Raw genomic sequence first — 16,895 nt, forward strand, 5'->3', positions numbered from 1 at the left:
TCCCTTTGTGGATGGAAACAAGAAAAGTGTCTAATCTCTCTCTATCCCTTTAAATGTGAAAAACAATGAAATTGGCAAACAAGGGTTCCACTTGTGGATGGCATAATTTTCCAATGGCATGGGTGTGAAAAGTTGTGAGAATTTATGATGAGATTCTGATGGATTGAGCTGAAAAATCCTAGTACAGAGTGTTCTATATCAAGAAAAAAGGGGCTAGTAAAAAAGTATTAATTGTTCCACCTCTATTTGATAACATGGAAAATGACCACTTTTGACTCTCTTGTTTGTCCCATACAAGGGAACAAAATTAGTCACTAGTAGTTTACACTTGAGTCAATAATCACTTATTTAATTTTGTCTTCTATTAAACTCAGCGATGCAATCGAAGATGCAACCATTGTTTCGTGATGCACTCAAACAATTGAAACTCATCGTGATGAACTCAAACAAGTAAAACCCTTAGTGATTCACTTACGCTTTGTTTAGATCCCAAATTTGAGAAAGAAAAACAACTTTACTACTATTTTGACGCAATTGGTTGGACGCTAGTAGCAAAAGATAGTTGCACTTTTACATCCTCAATTTACGTAGGAGGTGTACTAGTAGCTTGGTCAAGCTCATATTAAAAATAAACAAAAATAACAAATTTTCAAATATAATAATGCTTGATATGTTACAAAGACTAGGGTTGCCAAGCATGTAGGTTCCATATGTTGTTCATATATTCATTATTATGAATTGCACTATTCAACACAACCCTAGTCCTTATCCGGGTTTGATATTGCTGTGTAATGAGATGTAAAAGCATACATATTTTAAGGACAAGTGTATATTGTTACACAATAAAATTCGGTTTGTTAATCTATAATGAACATATACACCAAAACACTATCACCACACCAACATTATCAAAAAATCTAGGCGCACAGAGAGAACCTAATACAGAATGCACAAATGTGAGACATATTCACAACTATAGATACAAATTTTGTCTCACATTTGTGCATTGTGTGTCCCGTTCTCTTTGTGCACATAACACAACTAGTAGCACATTATTTTCAAGGTTGCAACCTAAGCACAACAAAACATTTTTTTGTTGGAAATTTTTCAAGAAAATATTTTCCACTACACTGGGCTATCCCTTAGTAGGATCCAGCAACACAAAATCTCTTTGAGCTTCCATCAAAGCATTTAAAATACTTTTCAAAAGAAAAGACAGCAATAAGAAATGTAGATAAATATGCATTTGTGTACACACACACAGAGAGAGAGAGAGAGAGAGCAGCAAGACACCATGAGTTCATTGCTTACTTACACCTACAACCAAAAATAGTTTGGCAACTTTCAAAACTCCAAGCCCAAGTTCTAGGAACAGACAGCCGAGCCATTTAAAAGACCCCACAAATCTTTACATTTCTTTGTGTTTCCCACACCCAAAATGCTAAAAAAGAAACTAAATATGTGTCCTCTTCTGACTTTCGATCACTCCTAAAAATACCATAATTTAAATTTTGCAACTCCCTTACCATCTTCTCTCTCATCAGACACAACACTCCCTTTGAAATGTCCCAACTGTACAACAAAGTTCCCTCTTTTTGTCCTCTCAACTCAAATTTTCCCCTTGGTTCCTCAGCCCAAAAAAAACCTATAAAACACACCAATATACAAAACCCTCTTCCAAACTCTCTCTACACAGCCAAAGTCTAAGAAGAGGAACAAATGGCTTCTCTCTCTCACCTAGCTTGTTATACCATCAAATGTTCTTTCAATAGAGATCATCATGACCCACATAAGCAAAAACTGAGTAATATCAAGATAAATGGAAATTCTAGTTTGTTGACCACGACTAAGGTGGATGTACTAAGCCATAAAAATGGAGCTGTTAGCACCACAGTTGCTCCGGGCACTGAAAATGGCACTTGCATCCCCAAAGAGGATCGCCAAAATATTCCAACAAAGAAGCAGTTTGTTGATCATTACCGGCAAGGGCTCATCATTGAAGAGGGTGTTGGATACAGACAGACTGTCGTCATTCGTTCCTATGAAGTTGGCACCGATAAAACTGCAACAATTGAAAGCATCCTCAACCTTCTTCAGGTGAACACTGCAAATCATATACATAGAAGATTTGTATCATATAAAAATCATATTTGAAAAAACGATGACTCCAATATTTAGCTCAGTGCAGACTTAATACACTTGGACTTTATAAATGGTTAACTCCCTTTGCAGACTTAAGACTACTAGAAAATTGTTCACTGGAATTCTTCCAAAGTACCCATGTCTATCAGATATGACAAGGGTAAGGGTGTAGGACATGTGTCCGACACCCGTGCCCAAATCATCATACTTTTTACAATATTTAAATAATCACAAATTCACATTTGCTAGTAAAGAAACACTTGTAACTCTAACATAGACAAGGAGATGATAATTCTATTTTTTCTCTAATTCTATTTGATTCCAAGTACATTTTTACATAATTTACAACATCTCATCTAAGAATATTATACAAATATGCAATACGTGTCAATGACGAGTCCTCGTTCTCATATCCAACTTTTGGATACATATCCCTATATCATTAGATTTAGATTTACAACGGTCTGATGCTTAGAGACACACACACATACATCCTTGATACTTGTAGCCAAGGCCATAACATAGGCTACCGTGCAAATCCTAAAAGCATTCACGAATATGCAGGAAACAGCATTGAATCATGTATGGATGTCAGGACTCCTTGGTGATGGATTTGGTGCCACCCATGGAATGATGAAAAACAATCTAATCTGGGTTGTCTCAAGAATGCAGGTCGAAATGGATCATTACCCAATCTGGTAATTTTTATAATAACCATCATCATTATTGTTTGTTATTGTCTATGGCTTTAAGCCAAACAATAAAACTTGGTCCAAGCAACCATGAAATTAAATATCTACAATACATCAAACATAAAACATCTTTAATCAAACAATATTGTTGGAATTAGAATTAATTAGGATCAATTAGGCCTTGATTTTGTTTCCTTTTATGTTATTTCCTTTCTCTGTACATATCATCAATATATATACATGACATAGTATTCCTCTGGTTCAACATTCTCAATGCGAATCCTAGTTCCCTAGTTTTAGTGCATGTCAATATTGTTAATTACATAGAAAATGTTCAAAAGGTTTCTCTCCAAATGAGATTTATCAACAAGACGACAAAAAAATAAAAATAAATAATAAATAAATAAAATAAAATAAAAAAGGTTTCTCTCTAAATGAGGCAGCCAAAGAGTTACACTGACTACACTTACTGGTATTATGATGTGGACATACATTCATAACTCATCAAAACCATAAAAGGGCACTTCTACACACACACAACAACAACAACAACAATAACAACAAAAATGACAAAACTGATAAATCCAAAAATGATGTGATGGTCTCTGAAACAAAGTTAAGAATAAGCATCTATAGATTCAGAGACTAGTTGCAAATTGTTTTGGAAAATCTTGATATGGTCCTATGTTCAGATACAACTTACAAGTAGTATTTGCACAAATCATAACATGGATGACTTTTGCAGGGGTGAGATACTGGAAATTGACACATGGGTTGGAGCATCAGGGAAAAATGGGATGCGGCGAGACTGGCTTGTCCGAAGTCATGCCACAGGCCATGTTTTTGTTCGTGCAACCAGGTATAGATATATCTTTGGTTCTTATATTGCCCTTTCCTTGGTATTTTCAAAGGTTTCATCATTTAGATGAGCACTGAAGGTTAAACATGGAACAGTACTTGGGTTATGATGAACAAGCAAACCCGGCGTCTTTCCAAGATGCCAGAGGAGGTGAGGGCTGAGATTTCCCCTTGGTTTATTGAGAAGCAAGCAATCAAAGAAGAGGTGAATGAAAAAATTGAAAAGCTGGATGATAAAGCAAAATATGTCAACTCTGACTTGAAGGTAAAGCTCACTAGAATTGATGTTGGTATTACATGAGAAATCTTATTAATGGGAATTGTGATTTGCAGCCCAAGAGGAGTGACTTGGACATGAACCACCATGTAAACAACGTTAAGTATGTAAGATGGATGCTTGAGGTAAAATCAAAACAGTGCCACCATTTCTAATCTGAGTATGCCATAACTGCATCTAAATGTTAAAATTATTATTTTTTCATTCAGACCATCCCCGATCAATTCCTCGAGAACCACCAACTGTCTAGTATGACACTAGAATATAGAAGAGAATGTGGAAGTTCAGCTATAGTTCAATCGCTTTGTGAACCTCATGAAGATGGAATTATTAAAGGAGTACAACAAGATAATAACATGTGCCTAATAAATGGATTTTCTATGGCATCAGGAAGCCTTGAAGGTAATGGACTCCTAGCGTGCTTTGATAAGGGGCCATTGAGGTATACACATCTACTCCAAATGACAGGAGAGGCCAAAAGTGAAGAGATTGTTAGAGGAAGGACCTCATGGAAAAGAAAGCTCTCTACCATGCCATTTGCAACCTAATTAGCTTTGCACTCTGGTGAATTTGAAGGGATTTAGCAAGCTTATCCAACATGAAAATTCAAGCATCCTCAACCAAACGAGGGATGGAAAGAAATTGCTTTGGAGCACGAAGTGGATTTGTTGCGCATCTCAGTTTATTTTCACATTTACAGTTCAAGGTTCCAGTCTTAAGGTGAGAGTTCACCAGAAGGTACCATGCAGGACAAACTAAATTGATGGACGGGACAAGCTTTGCATGTAATAAGTTGGAATATGTGTGCATATTAGGATCCTAGAAAGATTAGTTTAAGCAAATTGTCCAAAGTCACAGGCATGTACTTGTATCTAAAACATATTCAATAAAACATTGGGTCATGAAATTTGCTACATTGTTTATGATTTAGTGTGTTGACAATTTTTTTAGACAAAATGTTTATTTGGTATCTAGGTTTAGTGTTTAGATCTTAGTGTCCAAAGTGCTGAGGATTGAAGACGTCCAAGGACAATGCAAGGCATCCAATCTTAGCTACAATGACATGAGCATATTGTGTTAGTTTATAGGAATCGATTGAGATTCAAAAAGCCAAAACTTATGAAAATTAGTTTCTGTGAGAGGCTATTGAAAGATAAGCCGTCAAAACTCCTAAATCTAAATATTGTGTGATGAATCTCTTTGCATATTTGTAATTGGAGCTAAAATAAGACCTAGAACACTTAGGGTACATACCTCATTTGAGAAATCATTATTTTTAGCTACTCCTAAGGTGTTTGTATTTTGTTCCTGTTCCAAATAATAAAACTCTCCAGTGAAAGATGAACTGTCTTTCAAATGGGAGGGTTGACTTTTTATTTATTTGAAATCTCATTGTTTTGAAATTTTCATTGAATTCAAATGAGGGAATTCCATTATTTACATGTAATATCTTAGGTAACCATGTACTTAAATGATATGCGGTGTAAATAAGCCACGTGCAGTGAACAGTACCACCACAAAGATCTTGTGAGGCCCACTCAAGCAGATGCACACCTACAGAACTCCTTTGAGATCTGGGAGTCTATAAGGTTGCTATTAATATAGTTTATAACCCAATTCAACAAGACAAGACCAGACCAAGCATATTGGGATTGACAAAAACTTCATCAAGGATAAGTCAAATAAAGGTGTGATTTGTATGCCCTTTGTGAGCTCAGGTGATCAAGCTAATATTTACCAAAGGGCTTAGGAATAAAGTTTTCACAATATTGTTTGCAAGTTGGGCATGAATAATATCTAAGCACCAACTTGAGGGGAAATGTTACGAGTTATGTATTAATTGTTGTACAAATTGTGTACTTAATAAATAAAAAAATAAATAGATTCATGTTTAATTAAATTGATTTACAAAAATAAGAAATCATAGGACTAAATCATACAACTTAATGAACAAAAATACATATAACAAAACAAGAAAAAGAAAACAAACGGAAACCTGTGTGATACCACAATCTCCTTAAAACAGATTCACAGCCTCACCGTGGGTGCTGGAGGTATGTCGGCCTCGGTCTCCCTGGATACGATGGTTAGAACCCGCTAACACAGAAGCACCTTTTGTTTAGCTACGGTAAACTAACAATGGTAGCACTCTCTCACACAGAAAGAATATTACAGGAGCAAACTGACTATAACATGAGAGCAAAGGATTTATGTACTCCAACCAAAGAAGATGGTCTCCTTTTATACACAATGGGAAAAAGAGGAGGAGAGAACTTAATCTATTCTGTGATAATATTCACAATGTTGAGCATGCCCTTATATAGGCATCTTTGGCGAGATATATGGCAAGGCCATGTGTACCTCATGGCTTCCAAAATCATGTGTCCCTCATGGTTAGGCCATGTGTGTCTCATGGTCTTAAGACATTATTAAGGCCATGTGTCCCTCATGGTCTAAGACACTATTAGGGCCATGTGTCCCTCATGGTTAGGCTATGTGTCCCTCATGATTAGACCACGTGTAAAATGCTCAATTATCATTCTCAATCTCTCATACATGAGGCCAATTTTATGAGACAATTCTCATTCAATTCCCAATAGTTTTTGGTCATTCTTTTTTGTGGTATAGAGATCTTGTTACAAAGAATCTAGAACCAAAGTCACCAAAAACCCATTTTTTCCAACATTAATCACCAAGGGTATTTTTGTACTCTGAGCTATATTAATATAAATATATGGTTGGTAATTCTATTTACACACCACACTTTGTCTCAGTACACACCCTTCTGTGCTGTTTGGATATCAATTATTGAACAGCATTTTTGTTCAAACAATTAGGGCGTATTTGGTATGTGTTTTGAAACATGTTTTTGGAAGAAAAATTTCAAAAACATGTTTGGTAACAAATTTTCTCAAAAAAATTCTAAAATTACTTCTCTCTATTACACATCAATCAATCACTTCTTCTCTCTCCTCTATCATTCTCAATCACTTTTTCTCTCACACACATCCACCCAACTACAACAAAATATCAAATCATCCCAAACTCCCAAACTCCAAAACTAATTTCAAAATATACAACCAAACAAACCAAAAAAATTTCTAAACTCTCTCTCCAAAAATTTTTTTGAAAATTTATCTCAAAACACAAACCAAACACACCCTTAGTTTTTGTTCAGAAGTTGATATTTGAACATTTTGTTTTCATTTAGAAATTGATATCCGAGCAGCACAAATGGTGTGTACTAAGGTAAAGTACGGTATGCGAATAGAATTATCCATATATGGTGAGGAAGCCTCTAAATGCTCACCAAAAACATTGTTGGACACCCCTCTTTGGGCATTCCATTCCCAAATTTGAATTTTGTTCTCTTCCTTTGAACACTCCAATTAGTCCCAATCCTATTCTCATCCCTAACCTTCCAAACCCAAACCTTGCATCCACCACCTCCTCTTGCAAAAACCATCGCCGCAAAAACCATCACCACCACCTCCCCAACTCCTCCCTTCCTTCCGTCTAGCCCCTCCGTCACCCCTCTGCGACTCCCTCACTACCTCCTCTCAGTCCGACCCCCCCTTCCTCTCTTTATTGTTCTCCACTCTAGCAACCACCCCCCACCAAACAGCTCCTTTGGGTTTCAACCTCATTACTCTTCTAGGAGTGGTGGACAGGATCGAGGTTGAGGTGAGGAAAGGAGTGGCGGGGTGGGTGGCGGGGTGGGTAGCTATGGTGGCTAGGTGAGAAAAGGGGGGAGATGACAGTGAGGAAAGGACTAGGGTGGCTGCCAAAGGTGGTGGTGTGATGGCCTGAGGGGGTTGAGAGTAGGTGTTCAAGGAGAGTCCCTTTTTTTTTTTTTCTTTTTCTTTTTTAATTTGACCTAGTGTTATAATGGTTTTTCAAAAAATCACCAAAGGTGAGCTATCCAACAATATTTTTGGGGTGCATTTAGAGGCTCCCGAATACAAGTCTCTCTCTCTCTCTCCCTAAATGTTCTACTAGTTCGATACTATCATTTTTACTTTTTATATATAAACTTTCCGGTGAACTAAACAAATGAAAAACTAAATCATTTATATTCTCTTTTCATTTCCTTTAATTCATTTCCTTGTGTAGTACTCTTAACAATTGAACGAAACCTTGGTTGTAATTTGATCTAATTGACCATGTAGAATTATCATTCATATTAATATTCAATGATGTAGAGAAATGAACCTCTTTAATTTGACTAACAAAATGGCCTTCGATAGAATTGAGTGGAGAAGAAAGATTCATATAGCCGACCCTATTTGATGGGAATTAAGACTTGGTTTGGTTTGGTAATTAATATTCAATGATGTATACATGACACGCCTACTTGAAAACAACTCCCCAATGCCTTTTCTCACGTCAAAACCAAAGTGAACCCAATCGATGAAAGCACATATAGATTCTAGACTGAATTTCATAAAAGATTCAAGCTTCAACAAGCATACATTAAAAAGGAAGTTGGTCTTCAGTCATTTGCATTTCCCAATAATTTCCCATTGCTAAAAGATGTTTTAGAAAATGAATAAATTTAAACTTCACCAAAAAAGTAATTAAGAGAAAACAAATACTGTGCATTTCGTATCATTTTCTATTCTAGAAAATATAAAAATGAAAAACGGAAACGGAAAGCTTGTTTAGAAAACTATTTCCAAAAAAATTGCTTTCGGAAAAATATTCAAAAAAATAACTTGATAACCTTTAAGAATGGATTAGTTAAGAGCCAAATAGATTATTTCTTAGTGAGAAAAGTGGACTGCCTAAAATGCAATGATTGTAAGGTGATTCCTGGTGAGAGTCTAGTCTCTCAACATAGGATTTTGGTACTAGATTTATGTTTTAGAGGGCATGACCAAGTTAGGAAGGATGGTGGGCGTCGTAGGACAAGATGGTGGGACTTAAAAGGGAAAAAATTAGAAATATTTAAGAATCGAATGGATAAGGAAGGTACTTGGGACTTAGAAGGTGATGCTAACACTATGTGGAATTCGATGGCCAATTGTATGAGGAGAATCTCAAGGGAAGTGCTTGGAGAGTCGAAAGGAACGGGACCCAGCTCTAGGGAAGAGTCGAAAGGAACGGGACCCAGCTCTAGGGAAACTTGGTGGTGGAGGGAAGAGGTCCAAGCGGTAGTTAAGGCAAAAAAAGAGTGCTTTAAAAAGTGACAGAAGGATAGAACTGAGGAAAACCTTAAGAGCTATAAATTGGCTAATAAGGAGGTCAAGAAAGTAGTGAGAGAGACTAAGTTGAAACTTTATGATGACCTATACACTAGACTAGATAGTAAGGAGGGAGAGAAGAGGGTATACAAACTTGCTAAGATACGGGAGAGGAAAACAAGAGATTTTAATCAAGTGCATCAAGAGTGAGGATTCTAAGGTATTGGTGAAGGATGATGAGATTAAGGAAAAATGGAAGAATTATTTTGAGAAATTGTTAAATGAGGAACATGGAAGTACGACAATAGGGGAAGAAAGAATCAGTAATACGATAAACCAAGACTATAGATTTTATCGCAGGATTAGGAACTTCGAAGTAGAAATTGCACTTAAGAAGATGAAATCAAATAAGGCTTTAGGACCTGATGATATCCCTATTGAAACTTGGAAGCGTTTGGGTAAAAAGGGAGTTGCTTGGTTGACTAGGTTGTTTAGCAAAATTTTGTTGACTAGGAACATGCCAGATGAGTGGAGGAAGAGTATTTTAGTGCCAATCTATAAGAATAAAGGTGATGTCCAGAATTGTAACAACTATAGAGGAATTAAGCTAATGTGTCATATAATGAAAGTGTGGGAGAGGGTGATGGAACGCCGATTGCGAGATATAACAGAAGTGTCAGAGAATCAATTTGGGTTTATGCTTGGTAGGTCAACAATAGAAGCGATCTATCTTTTGAGGAGAGTTATAGAAAAGTATAAAGAAAAGAAAAGAGACATTCATATGGTGTTTATCGACCTTGAGAAAGCATATGACAGAGTGCCCCGAGATATAATATGGTGGGCGTTAGAGAAGAAAGGGGTGACAAAAGGGGCGGTGACCACTATTAGATCGCCAGCTGGAGAAACAAATGAATTTCCTATCACTGTAGGGTTACACCAAGGATCTACCTTAAGTCCTTATCTTTTTGCTTTAGTTATGGACGAGTTGACGATAAATATTCAGGATAACGTGCCATGGTGTATGCTTTTTGCAGACGATATTGTGTTAGTGGATGAGACTAGAGAAAGAGTTAACACAAAGTTGGAGATTTGGAGAAAAGCTCTTGAATCTAAAGGATTTCGGATAAGCAGAACTAAGACAGAGTACATAGAGTGTAAATTTAGTAACAGTAACAATGAAAGCAGAGGAGAAGTGAAGATTGAGAACCAAGAACTGCCTAAGAGTGAACATTTTCGTTATTTAGGGTTGATTATCACAACAGCAGGAGAGATTGATGCAGATGTGACCCATAGGATTAAGGCGGGATGGTATAAGTGGAGAAGTGCGTCTGGGGTATTGTGCGATAAACGAATACCCACTAGACTAAAAGGTAAGTTCTATAGAACGGCTATTAGACCAGCTATGTTGTATGGGACGGAGTGTTGGGCAACCAAGAAACAACATGTAGATAAGATGAATGTGGCTGAGATGAGAATGCTAAGGTGGATGTATGGTAAGACTAGACAGGATAGGATTAGGAATGAGTGTATTCGGGAATGGGTAGGAGTAGCACCGATAGAAGATAAGTTGAGAGAGAATCGTTTGAGATGGTTTGGTCATATTCAACGGAGACCAACAGAGGCAGTAGTGAAGAGATGCGATGCTGTAACGATAGATGGAAGTGTTAGGGGACGGAGTAGGCCTAGATTAACGTTGACTAGTGTTATAAATAGAGATATGAATCTATTTAATTTGACTAATGAAATGGCTTTTGATAGGGCCGCGTGGAGAAGAAGGATTCATGTAGCCGACCCCATTTGATGGGACTTAAGGCTTGGTTTGGTTTGGTTTGGTTTATTTTTTAGGACACACTTTTGAGTTGTTTTGTAAATTTCTGAGAACTATTTTTGCAAAGAAAAAGAAAATGAGAATGATATGAAAAGTGTGTGTATTTTAACTTTTCATTGTTTTTGTAAAAAATAAACTGATGTAATATTGATTGATTCTGATTGATTACAAGATTGTTATCTTATTTACAAATGTTGAGATGCTGTTTATATAGGATATGATTTGGGAGTAGGTGAAGGTGGTAGTGGAGGTGGTAGGTGAAGTGTAGTGGAGGTGGTAGGTGTAGGTGAAGTGTAGTGGAGGTGGTAGGTGGATGTGAATTATGGTAAATTCTAACAGCCCCCCGCAAACTCAAGGAGGATAGAAACTAACCAACTTGAGTTTGGAGAGAGTAACAAAACAAGAAAATACATAAAAATAAAAAAAGATAGGAGACACTGTATGGTCGTGTCAGACCGTTGGTGAAGACACTGGATGGTGGTGTCATAACGTTGTAGAGGACACTGTATGGTGGTGTCATAACGTTGTAGAGGACACTGGATGGCGGTGTCAGACCGATGTAGAAGACAGTTTATGGGTCGTGTCGGACCGTTGTAGAAGACAGTTTATGGGGTCATGTCGGACCGTTGTAGAAGACAATGTTGTGACAGTTTACGGAGTCTTGCTGGACCCTTGTAGAAACTAACCGGAATCAATGTCGGGACAGTTTACAGAGTCTTGTCGGACCCTTGAAAAAAGCTAACCGGTATCAAATGTCGGGACAGTTTACTGAGTCTTGTCGGACCCTTGGAAAAGTGGCACCCTCAAAAGGTGTGCCCAATTTTGTCAAAAGGCGTGCCATCAAAAGGCGTGCCCAATTCATCAAAAGGTGTGCCGGACATGATGGCGAGGCACGTGGGCGCCTTGGCTTGCGTGCCCGTTTGTCGGCTGGTGGTAAGAGGCGCGCGATGCGCGTGGCTGCCTCGGCTATAAGACAGAGGCTGAGGCTGAGGCAGAGAAAACGGAGGCTGAGGCATACCATTCTGAAACCTCTGAAACCAACCTTCTCTGAAAACTCTGCCTCTTCGGAGAGAGAAACTGTGGAACACTTTGTAGCCCAGAAAAATGGCTTCGTCTTCCCGCGGGCTGCTCACCCTCTTTCCCGACCTCAACGAGTCAACAGGAGAGAGAACTGGTGCGGTGGCACTGGAACCTCAACCAAGTGCCCCGGAGTTTGCTCCGTTGAATTTTCCGATGCGGTCGGTGGAGCAAAAAATGGCGGTGCTGTCAGATGTGGAGGCCAATCAGTATACTCTAAAGGCATGTGTGGAAAGCATGACGGCGGTCACAAATTTGTCGAACCGGCTACAGAGTAGAACAAATGAGGTGCAGCATGTAAACTCCCAGCTGGCTCTGCTCCAACGCATGTATAAGGATGCGCGAGCAGAGATAAGCGTGCTAAGGGCAGAAAACAAGGAGTTGAAGCGAAAGGCCACCGTGATGTTCCGATTTGGAGGGCCGCCATATGCTGCAGTGGAGGAGTATGGAGGAAATGTGCTCGGTGGCGTAGGAAATCCGGAGGCCGGACTGGCACGGGACACCCAAGATAAAAGTAAGAAGAAGAGACCTGCAGTAGAATAGAGAAGGGAAAAGAAAAATCCCACTGTGGGTGTGGTTGTTGTGTTTGTTTGTTTGTTTGTTTGTTTTTTTTTTTTTTTTTTTTTTTTGTGTGTGTAAAAATGGTGATCGGGGTGAGGCCCGATATGAATAAAATGAGTGTGCAGTTCGTCTTCTGCCTCCGTGTTTGTTTGTTTGTTTTTTGTTGTTTTTGTTGTTTTTGTTGTTTTTTTTTTTTTTTTTTTTTTTTGTTTTAAGTAAATAAATAAATAAATAAAGAAAATAAAAGAAAAGAAAGAAAGTGGAGAATAAAGAAAAGAAAAGAAAGGGATGGGGGTGGTGCGTGTCTGTGTTAAAAAGAGGAGTAAAAGAAATAGAAAAAAAAAAAAATATATAAGTGGGGAACATGCGTTGGTGGTGGGATATAGTGTTGATATTGGAGGGAGTCAGTTAGTGGGATGCAAAAGTGAAGAGTGGTTTAAAAATAAAAAATAAAAAAAAATATATAGGTATGGGCAAAAAGTGGTGGACGGTGGGTTGGAAAGTGATAATCTTCTTTTTATTTATTTATTTTTTTTTATTTTGTTTATTGGTTGTCTGCTTCTAGTGGATCTGTCTTAGTGGCAGAGCCAAATCTGGCAAGCCTAGTTTTCTTCTTTGCCGCCCCAGCAACAGGCTCAGATTGCACAAGCCCGAACCACGCCGCGCTAGCCTTTCTCGTCGGCTCCTCTGTAGCCTTTCTCTTCTGCTCCTCTGATGTCTTAAATGCATCTGAACCATGCACTGTAGACTCAATCCCAAACCTTTGAACGCGAGAAGGACGCTTCTCGTCCTCGGAGAGCTGCACGGGTATACCGAAGCGCTCGGCTCGGCGGATCGTCCTCTGGATATTAGAAACAGCAGGATCCTCCTCGTCCTGCTTCTTGTTGTCGTCATTGCTGTCCTTAAGGGCCGTCGAATTCGCCGTGGCTTCGGTGACCGAGATCTTCGATTCCCCGCCGGCTGTGGTAAGCGAGTTGGTATCGGAGGTGGGAGGGGTGTCTGAAGCAGAAGCCCTTGGATGCTTGTTGCCATGCTCTGGTGTCAGAAGTTCGGAGGCAGGTCTCTTTGGTCTCAGCTCTTTAGAACCTTCATACATATGTCTAAGAAGTATATTTTTGGCTTCTGAAGACATCACTTGATTAGGGGGCGGAAGGGTCCGATCATGAGTAGGATGATAAGTGACAGGCGTCATTTTCGAAGGGTTTGACGGATCAGAGGGTCGAAGTTGGCTGAAGTTGTGAGGGTCGAAGGAAGGCCAGTCACCGAGCAGAGAACCCATTAATGGGAAGCTGTAAATTCGATCGAAGAAGCGAGAGACAGCGAGAGAATTATTGGTGGTCCACGGTGGTTCACAGCGTCTGTGTGTGTGATGGCCGAGAAGAGGACTGGTGTGTGTCTGTCTTTCTCCCTGAATTTCAATACAGAGAGAGAGTTGAAGATGCAGCGGAGTGAAGGTATGTGTATAGATCCGGCGGGCGGCCAAGGTGAGACTGCCGCCCGCCGGTCAAGCAGAATTATTTGATTCTAAACCTGCTCTGATACCATGTAAAAAATAAACTGATGTAATATTGATTGATTCTGATTGATTACAAGATTGTTATCTTATTTACAAATGTTGAGATGCTGTTTATATAGGATATGATTTGGGAGTAGGTGAAGGTGGTAGTGGAGGTGGTAGGTGAAGTGTAGTGGAGGTGGTAGGTGTAGGTGAAGTGTAGTGGAGGTGGTAGGTGGATGTGAATTATGGTAAATTCTAACAGTTTTTGTTTCCAAAAATATGAAAAGAAAAAACCAAAAGCAAATACATCGAAAAACAAAAACAGTACCTATCAGGAATACAAGGGCATGTTTGGTTGTGTCTTCATTAAACTTGTTTGGTGAACTGGTTTCGAAGTTGTGTTTGAAAAAAATTTCTGAAAACAACTAACTTTATATAAAACACCCAAGAGTTGTTTTTGAATTTCAAAGGCTATTTTCACAAAAAAGAAAACGATATGAAAACAACGGGTGTTTTCAAGTTTTTCATCGTTTTTGTTTTCGAAAACAAAACAAAGAAAACATTAACAGATCCAAGCAGGTCGTAATGTCCAAAAATAGTTTATGCACAAACCAAAATTGTACAAATTTTGCCAGTTGGAAATGGTAGGAAACTCATTACTTATGAGCTATGAAGCATGGGTACTTCAAAAATATTGGTGTACTACTACTATGTACTCACCCGGTATAGGTATGTGTACTGGTACAGCTACACACATACCAAGTATGTGAAACACATATTCACTACATGAATACTTTGTGTATGGCTAGAATACGGGATGGGTACGACTCGGGTATGACATGGGTACATTTCGAGCATAGAATGAGTACGTTTCAGGTATTTTTGTGGGTACATCAAGGCAAAAATGTATATATATATTTTAAAATAAGGGTACCAGAACAATTATATTGTGACTATTTTAAAAAACTTTAAAAATATAGGATATTTTTGCAAATATCAAAAAAATGAAAAATATTTAGGGTTCTATTTTACCATTACAAAAATACTATTAATTATTTTCAGCGTTTGATTTTTTTATTGTTATGTATCATGTACAATAAAGTATAAATATAAATGTACCCAACTATCCTCGTATCCTACTATTTTTGGGTTTTGCCATATTGGTGTACCTGCATCCGCATCTGTGCTTCCTAACTTATGAAACTGACATTAGTAACAAGAATAAATTTCTACATCCGAATAAAGCTGTGGTCCACTAACCTAAGAAATAAGCATTTACATCTTATGAACAAGATAGTAGTATTTACAACATGGTTGGTTGGTTACCGTCCGAGCAAAAAGGAATCGAAGAATGAAGTAAAATAGCAAAATCATTGCTGTTTCCTCCGAATAGTCTGATGCAGTTGCCATGTCCATACAGCCAAAGATATCACAAGGGCCAGCCCGATGGAGGTCCAGAAAATCACCAACCACTTAGGCATTGGGTTGGGGAATAAACCTGGTGACAAACAAATAGAGAGATTTCACCTAGCAGTTTTCATGGATACTTGAATTGGCAACAATACCAACCCTGGCAACCATATACAATTAACAACCTTAAGTGCTTCTTGAGAAAATAATAAGACAGAAAACGCACCATGTCCAAACTTAATACAAATGAGCAATTCGACAATGCAGATAGCAAGAGAAAGCCAGCAGAATGCACCCACCTTCTTCTCTGGTTTTCTGAAAAACCAGACATTAATCAAGCAAAGGGTGAGAGAAGAGACAAACTACTATCAACTCATGCTTATGCTGACATCCTTTGCTAATATAGGGTGCATCATTTGCATATATGGACAAAAAAGTGGGGGAGAGAGGGAGTACCGGTCCTGTAGGTAGGAATTGTACTCACGAATTGTTGGTATTGCAATTAGCCACCACAAGACCAACCTATACACAATCAGCGGGTTTCGAGGAGGAACCCAAAGACAAAACTTAAGAAAGAATGTGTTGAGCTCCACTGTCAAGAACACAATGCATAAAGTCAGAACTTGTATAAAACGCCATGGGCCAAGAAGGGGATGCCACTCGTCTTTGTCCCACTGTGCTGGTGTAAATTGACTGAGTGTTCGTTTAACCTGAAAAGTAAGTTTAAAAGCAGTCACTCTCTTAGTAGCGGAGATCACTGTAATCAAATGAATCAATGTAATCATTCACAGCGAATGTTTGGGTTGTTGACCCAAGACGAGCTAGAAGTAGAGCATGAAGCATCTCAATCATTGCTCACGGGATGTAGCTCTCTCAATGATTTAAATTTCTTCATGTTTCTACAAACAGATTATGCTTTAGAGGGACCAAATTTTAACATCAAATCAATTTAATTGTTTCTAGCATTATCCCTGAATTTCCAAATGATGTTTTCCATTATGAGCAACCCTTGGGCTCCGTTTGATTAGAAAGAACATTTGGTAGAAAGTGTAAGTAAAAGAAAATGAAGTGAAAGAAAAGAAATAGAAAAGAAAATATATTTTCTTGCAAGCATTTGATTAAGATGAAAATTTTGTAAGAAAAATATAGAAAAATCTAAAAGTTCGGTTACAGATAAATCACACATTCAATTTTTCTTGTGTTTTCTTGTGTTTTTTGCAAGAAATAAAAAATTAGTTACAATGCTAATATGGGTAGTACAAGAAAATTAGTTTTCTTATACTTTCCACCACTTTCAAGCTAAACAAACTCATAGAAGTTAAATTTTTTCTCTTTCTTCACTTTCTACCTATTTCATTCTAAACAAACT

At 38.1% G+C, this 16,895-nt stretch overlaps 3 protein-coding genes across 6 annotated transcripts in view; 1 reads left to right on the forward strand and 2 right to left on the reverse strand.

Annotated features, from left to right (window-relative positions):
* Window positions 1–1,200: 1,200 nt before the first annotated feature.
* The window catches only part of PSS1 (phosphatidyl serine synthase family protein), a 34,466-nt gene continuing 18,771 nt past the window's right edge, over window positions 1,201–16,895 (reverse strand). For 2 of the 4 annotated variants that reach the window (XR_014342695.1, XR_014342694.1), the window contains exons 11-14: window positions 15,983–16,236; window positions 15,753–15,841; window positions 15,424–15,614; window positions 1,201–2,104 (exon numbers count right to left, since the gene is read on the reverse strand). Coding sequence is in view for 2 of the 4 variants with exons in the window: in XM_082892501.1 (XP_082748627.1) it covers window positions 15,487–15,614; window positions 15,753–15,841; window positions 15,983–16,236 (471 nt within the window). In the remaining 2 variants the exon portion in view is untranslated. The remainder of the gene's footprint in view (window positions 2,105–15,423; window positions 15,615–15,752; window positions 15,842–15,982; window positions 16,237–16,895) is intronic. The other 2 variants (XM_082892501.1, XM_082892500.1) reach the window with 1 other exon arrangement.
* LOC114282290 (palmitoyl-acyl carrier protein thioesterase, chloroplastic) lies at window positions 1,720–4,883 on the forward strand. Its single transcript, XM_028224943.2, has 6 exons — window positions 1,720–2,097; window positions 2,707–2,840; window positions 3,580–3,693; window positions 3,789–3,957; window positions 4,026–4,094; window positions 4,179–4,883. Exons 1-6 carry the CDS (start codon window positions 1,720–1,722, stop codon window positions 4,515–4,517), a joined length of 1,203 nt encoding a protein of 400 aa, XP_028080744.2. The 3' UTR covers window positions 4,518–4,883.
* Window positions 12,672–14,035, reverse strand: LOC145801352 (uncharacterized). The gene has a single exon (XM_082892503.1). The coding sequence runs from the start codon at window positions 13,895–13,897 to the stop codon at window positions 13,163–13,165; it is 735 nt and encodes a 244-aa protein (XP_082748629.1). The 5' UTR covers window positions 13,898–14,035; the 3' UTR covers window positions 12,672–13,162.

The sequence above is a fragment of the Camellia sinensis genome, chromosome 10 (genome assembly GCF_055761805.1).
Source record: "Camellia sinensis isolate YWXY chromosome 10, ASM5576180v1, whole genome shotgun sequence".
In the NCBI taxonomy this organism is placed as follows: Eukaryota; Viridiplantae; Streptophyta; class Magnoliopsida; order Ericales; family Theaceae; genus Camellia; species Camellia sinensis.

Excerpts from the sequence above, each read along its gene's own strand:
- LOC114282290 (XM_028224943.2), top strand. The coding sequence starts at position 1,720 with ATGGCTTCTCTCTCTCACCTAGCTTGTTATACCATCAAATGTTCTTTC. Across the intron at positions 2,098-2,706 it reads GCATCCTCAACCTTCTTCAG|GAAACAGCATTGAATCATGT; the intron begins GTGAACACTGCA and ends ACGAATATGCAG. Across the intron at positions 3,958-4,025 it reads ATGTCAACTCTGACTTGAAG|CCCAAGAGGAGTGACTTGGA; the intron begins GTAAAGCTCACT and ends TGTGATTTGCAG.
- LOC145801352 (XM_082892503.1), bottom strand. The coding sequence starts at position 13,897 with ATGGGTTCTCTGCTCGGTGACTGGCCTTCCTTCGACCCTCACAACTTC.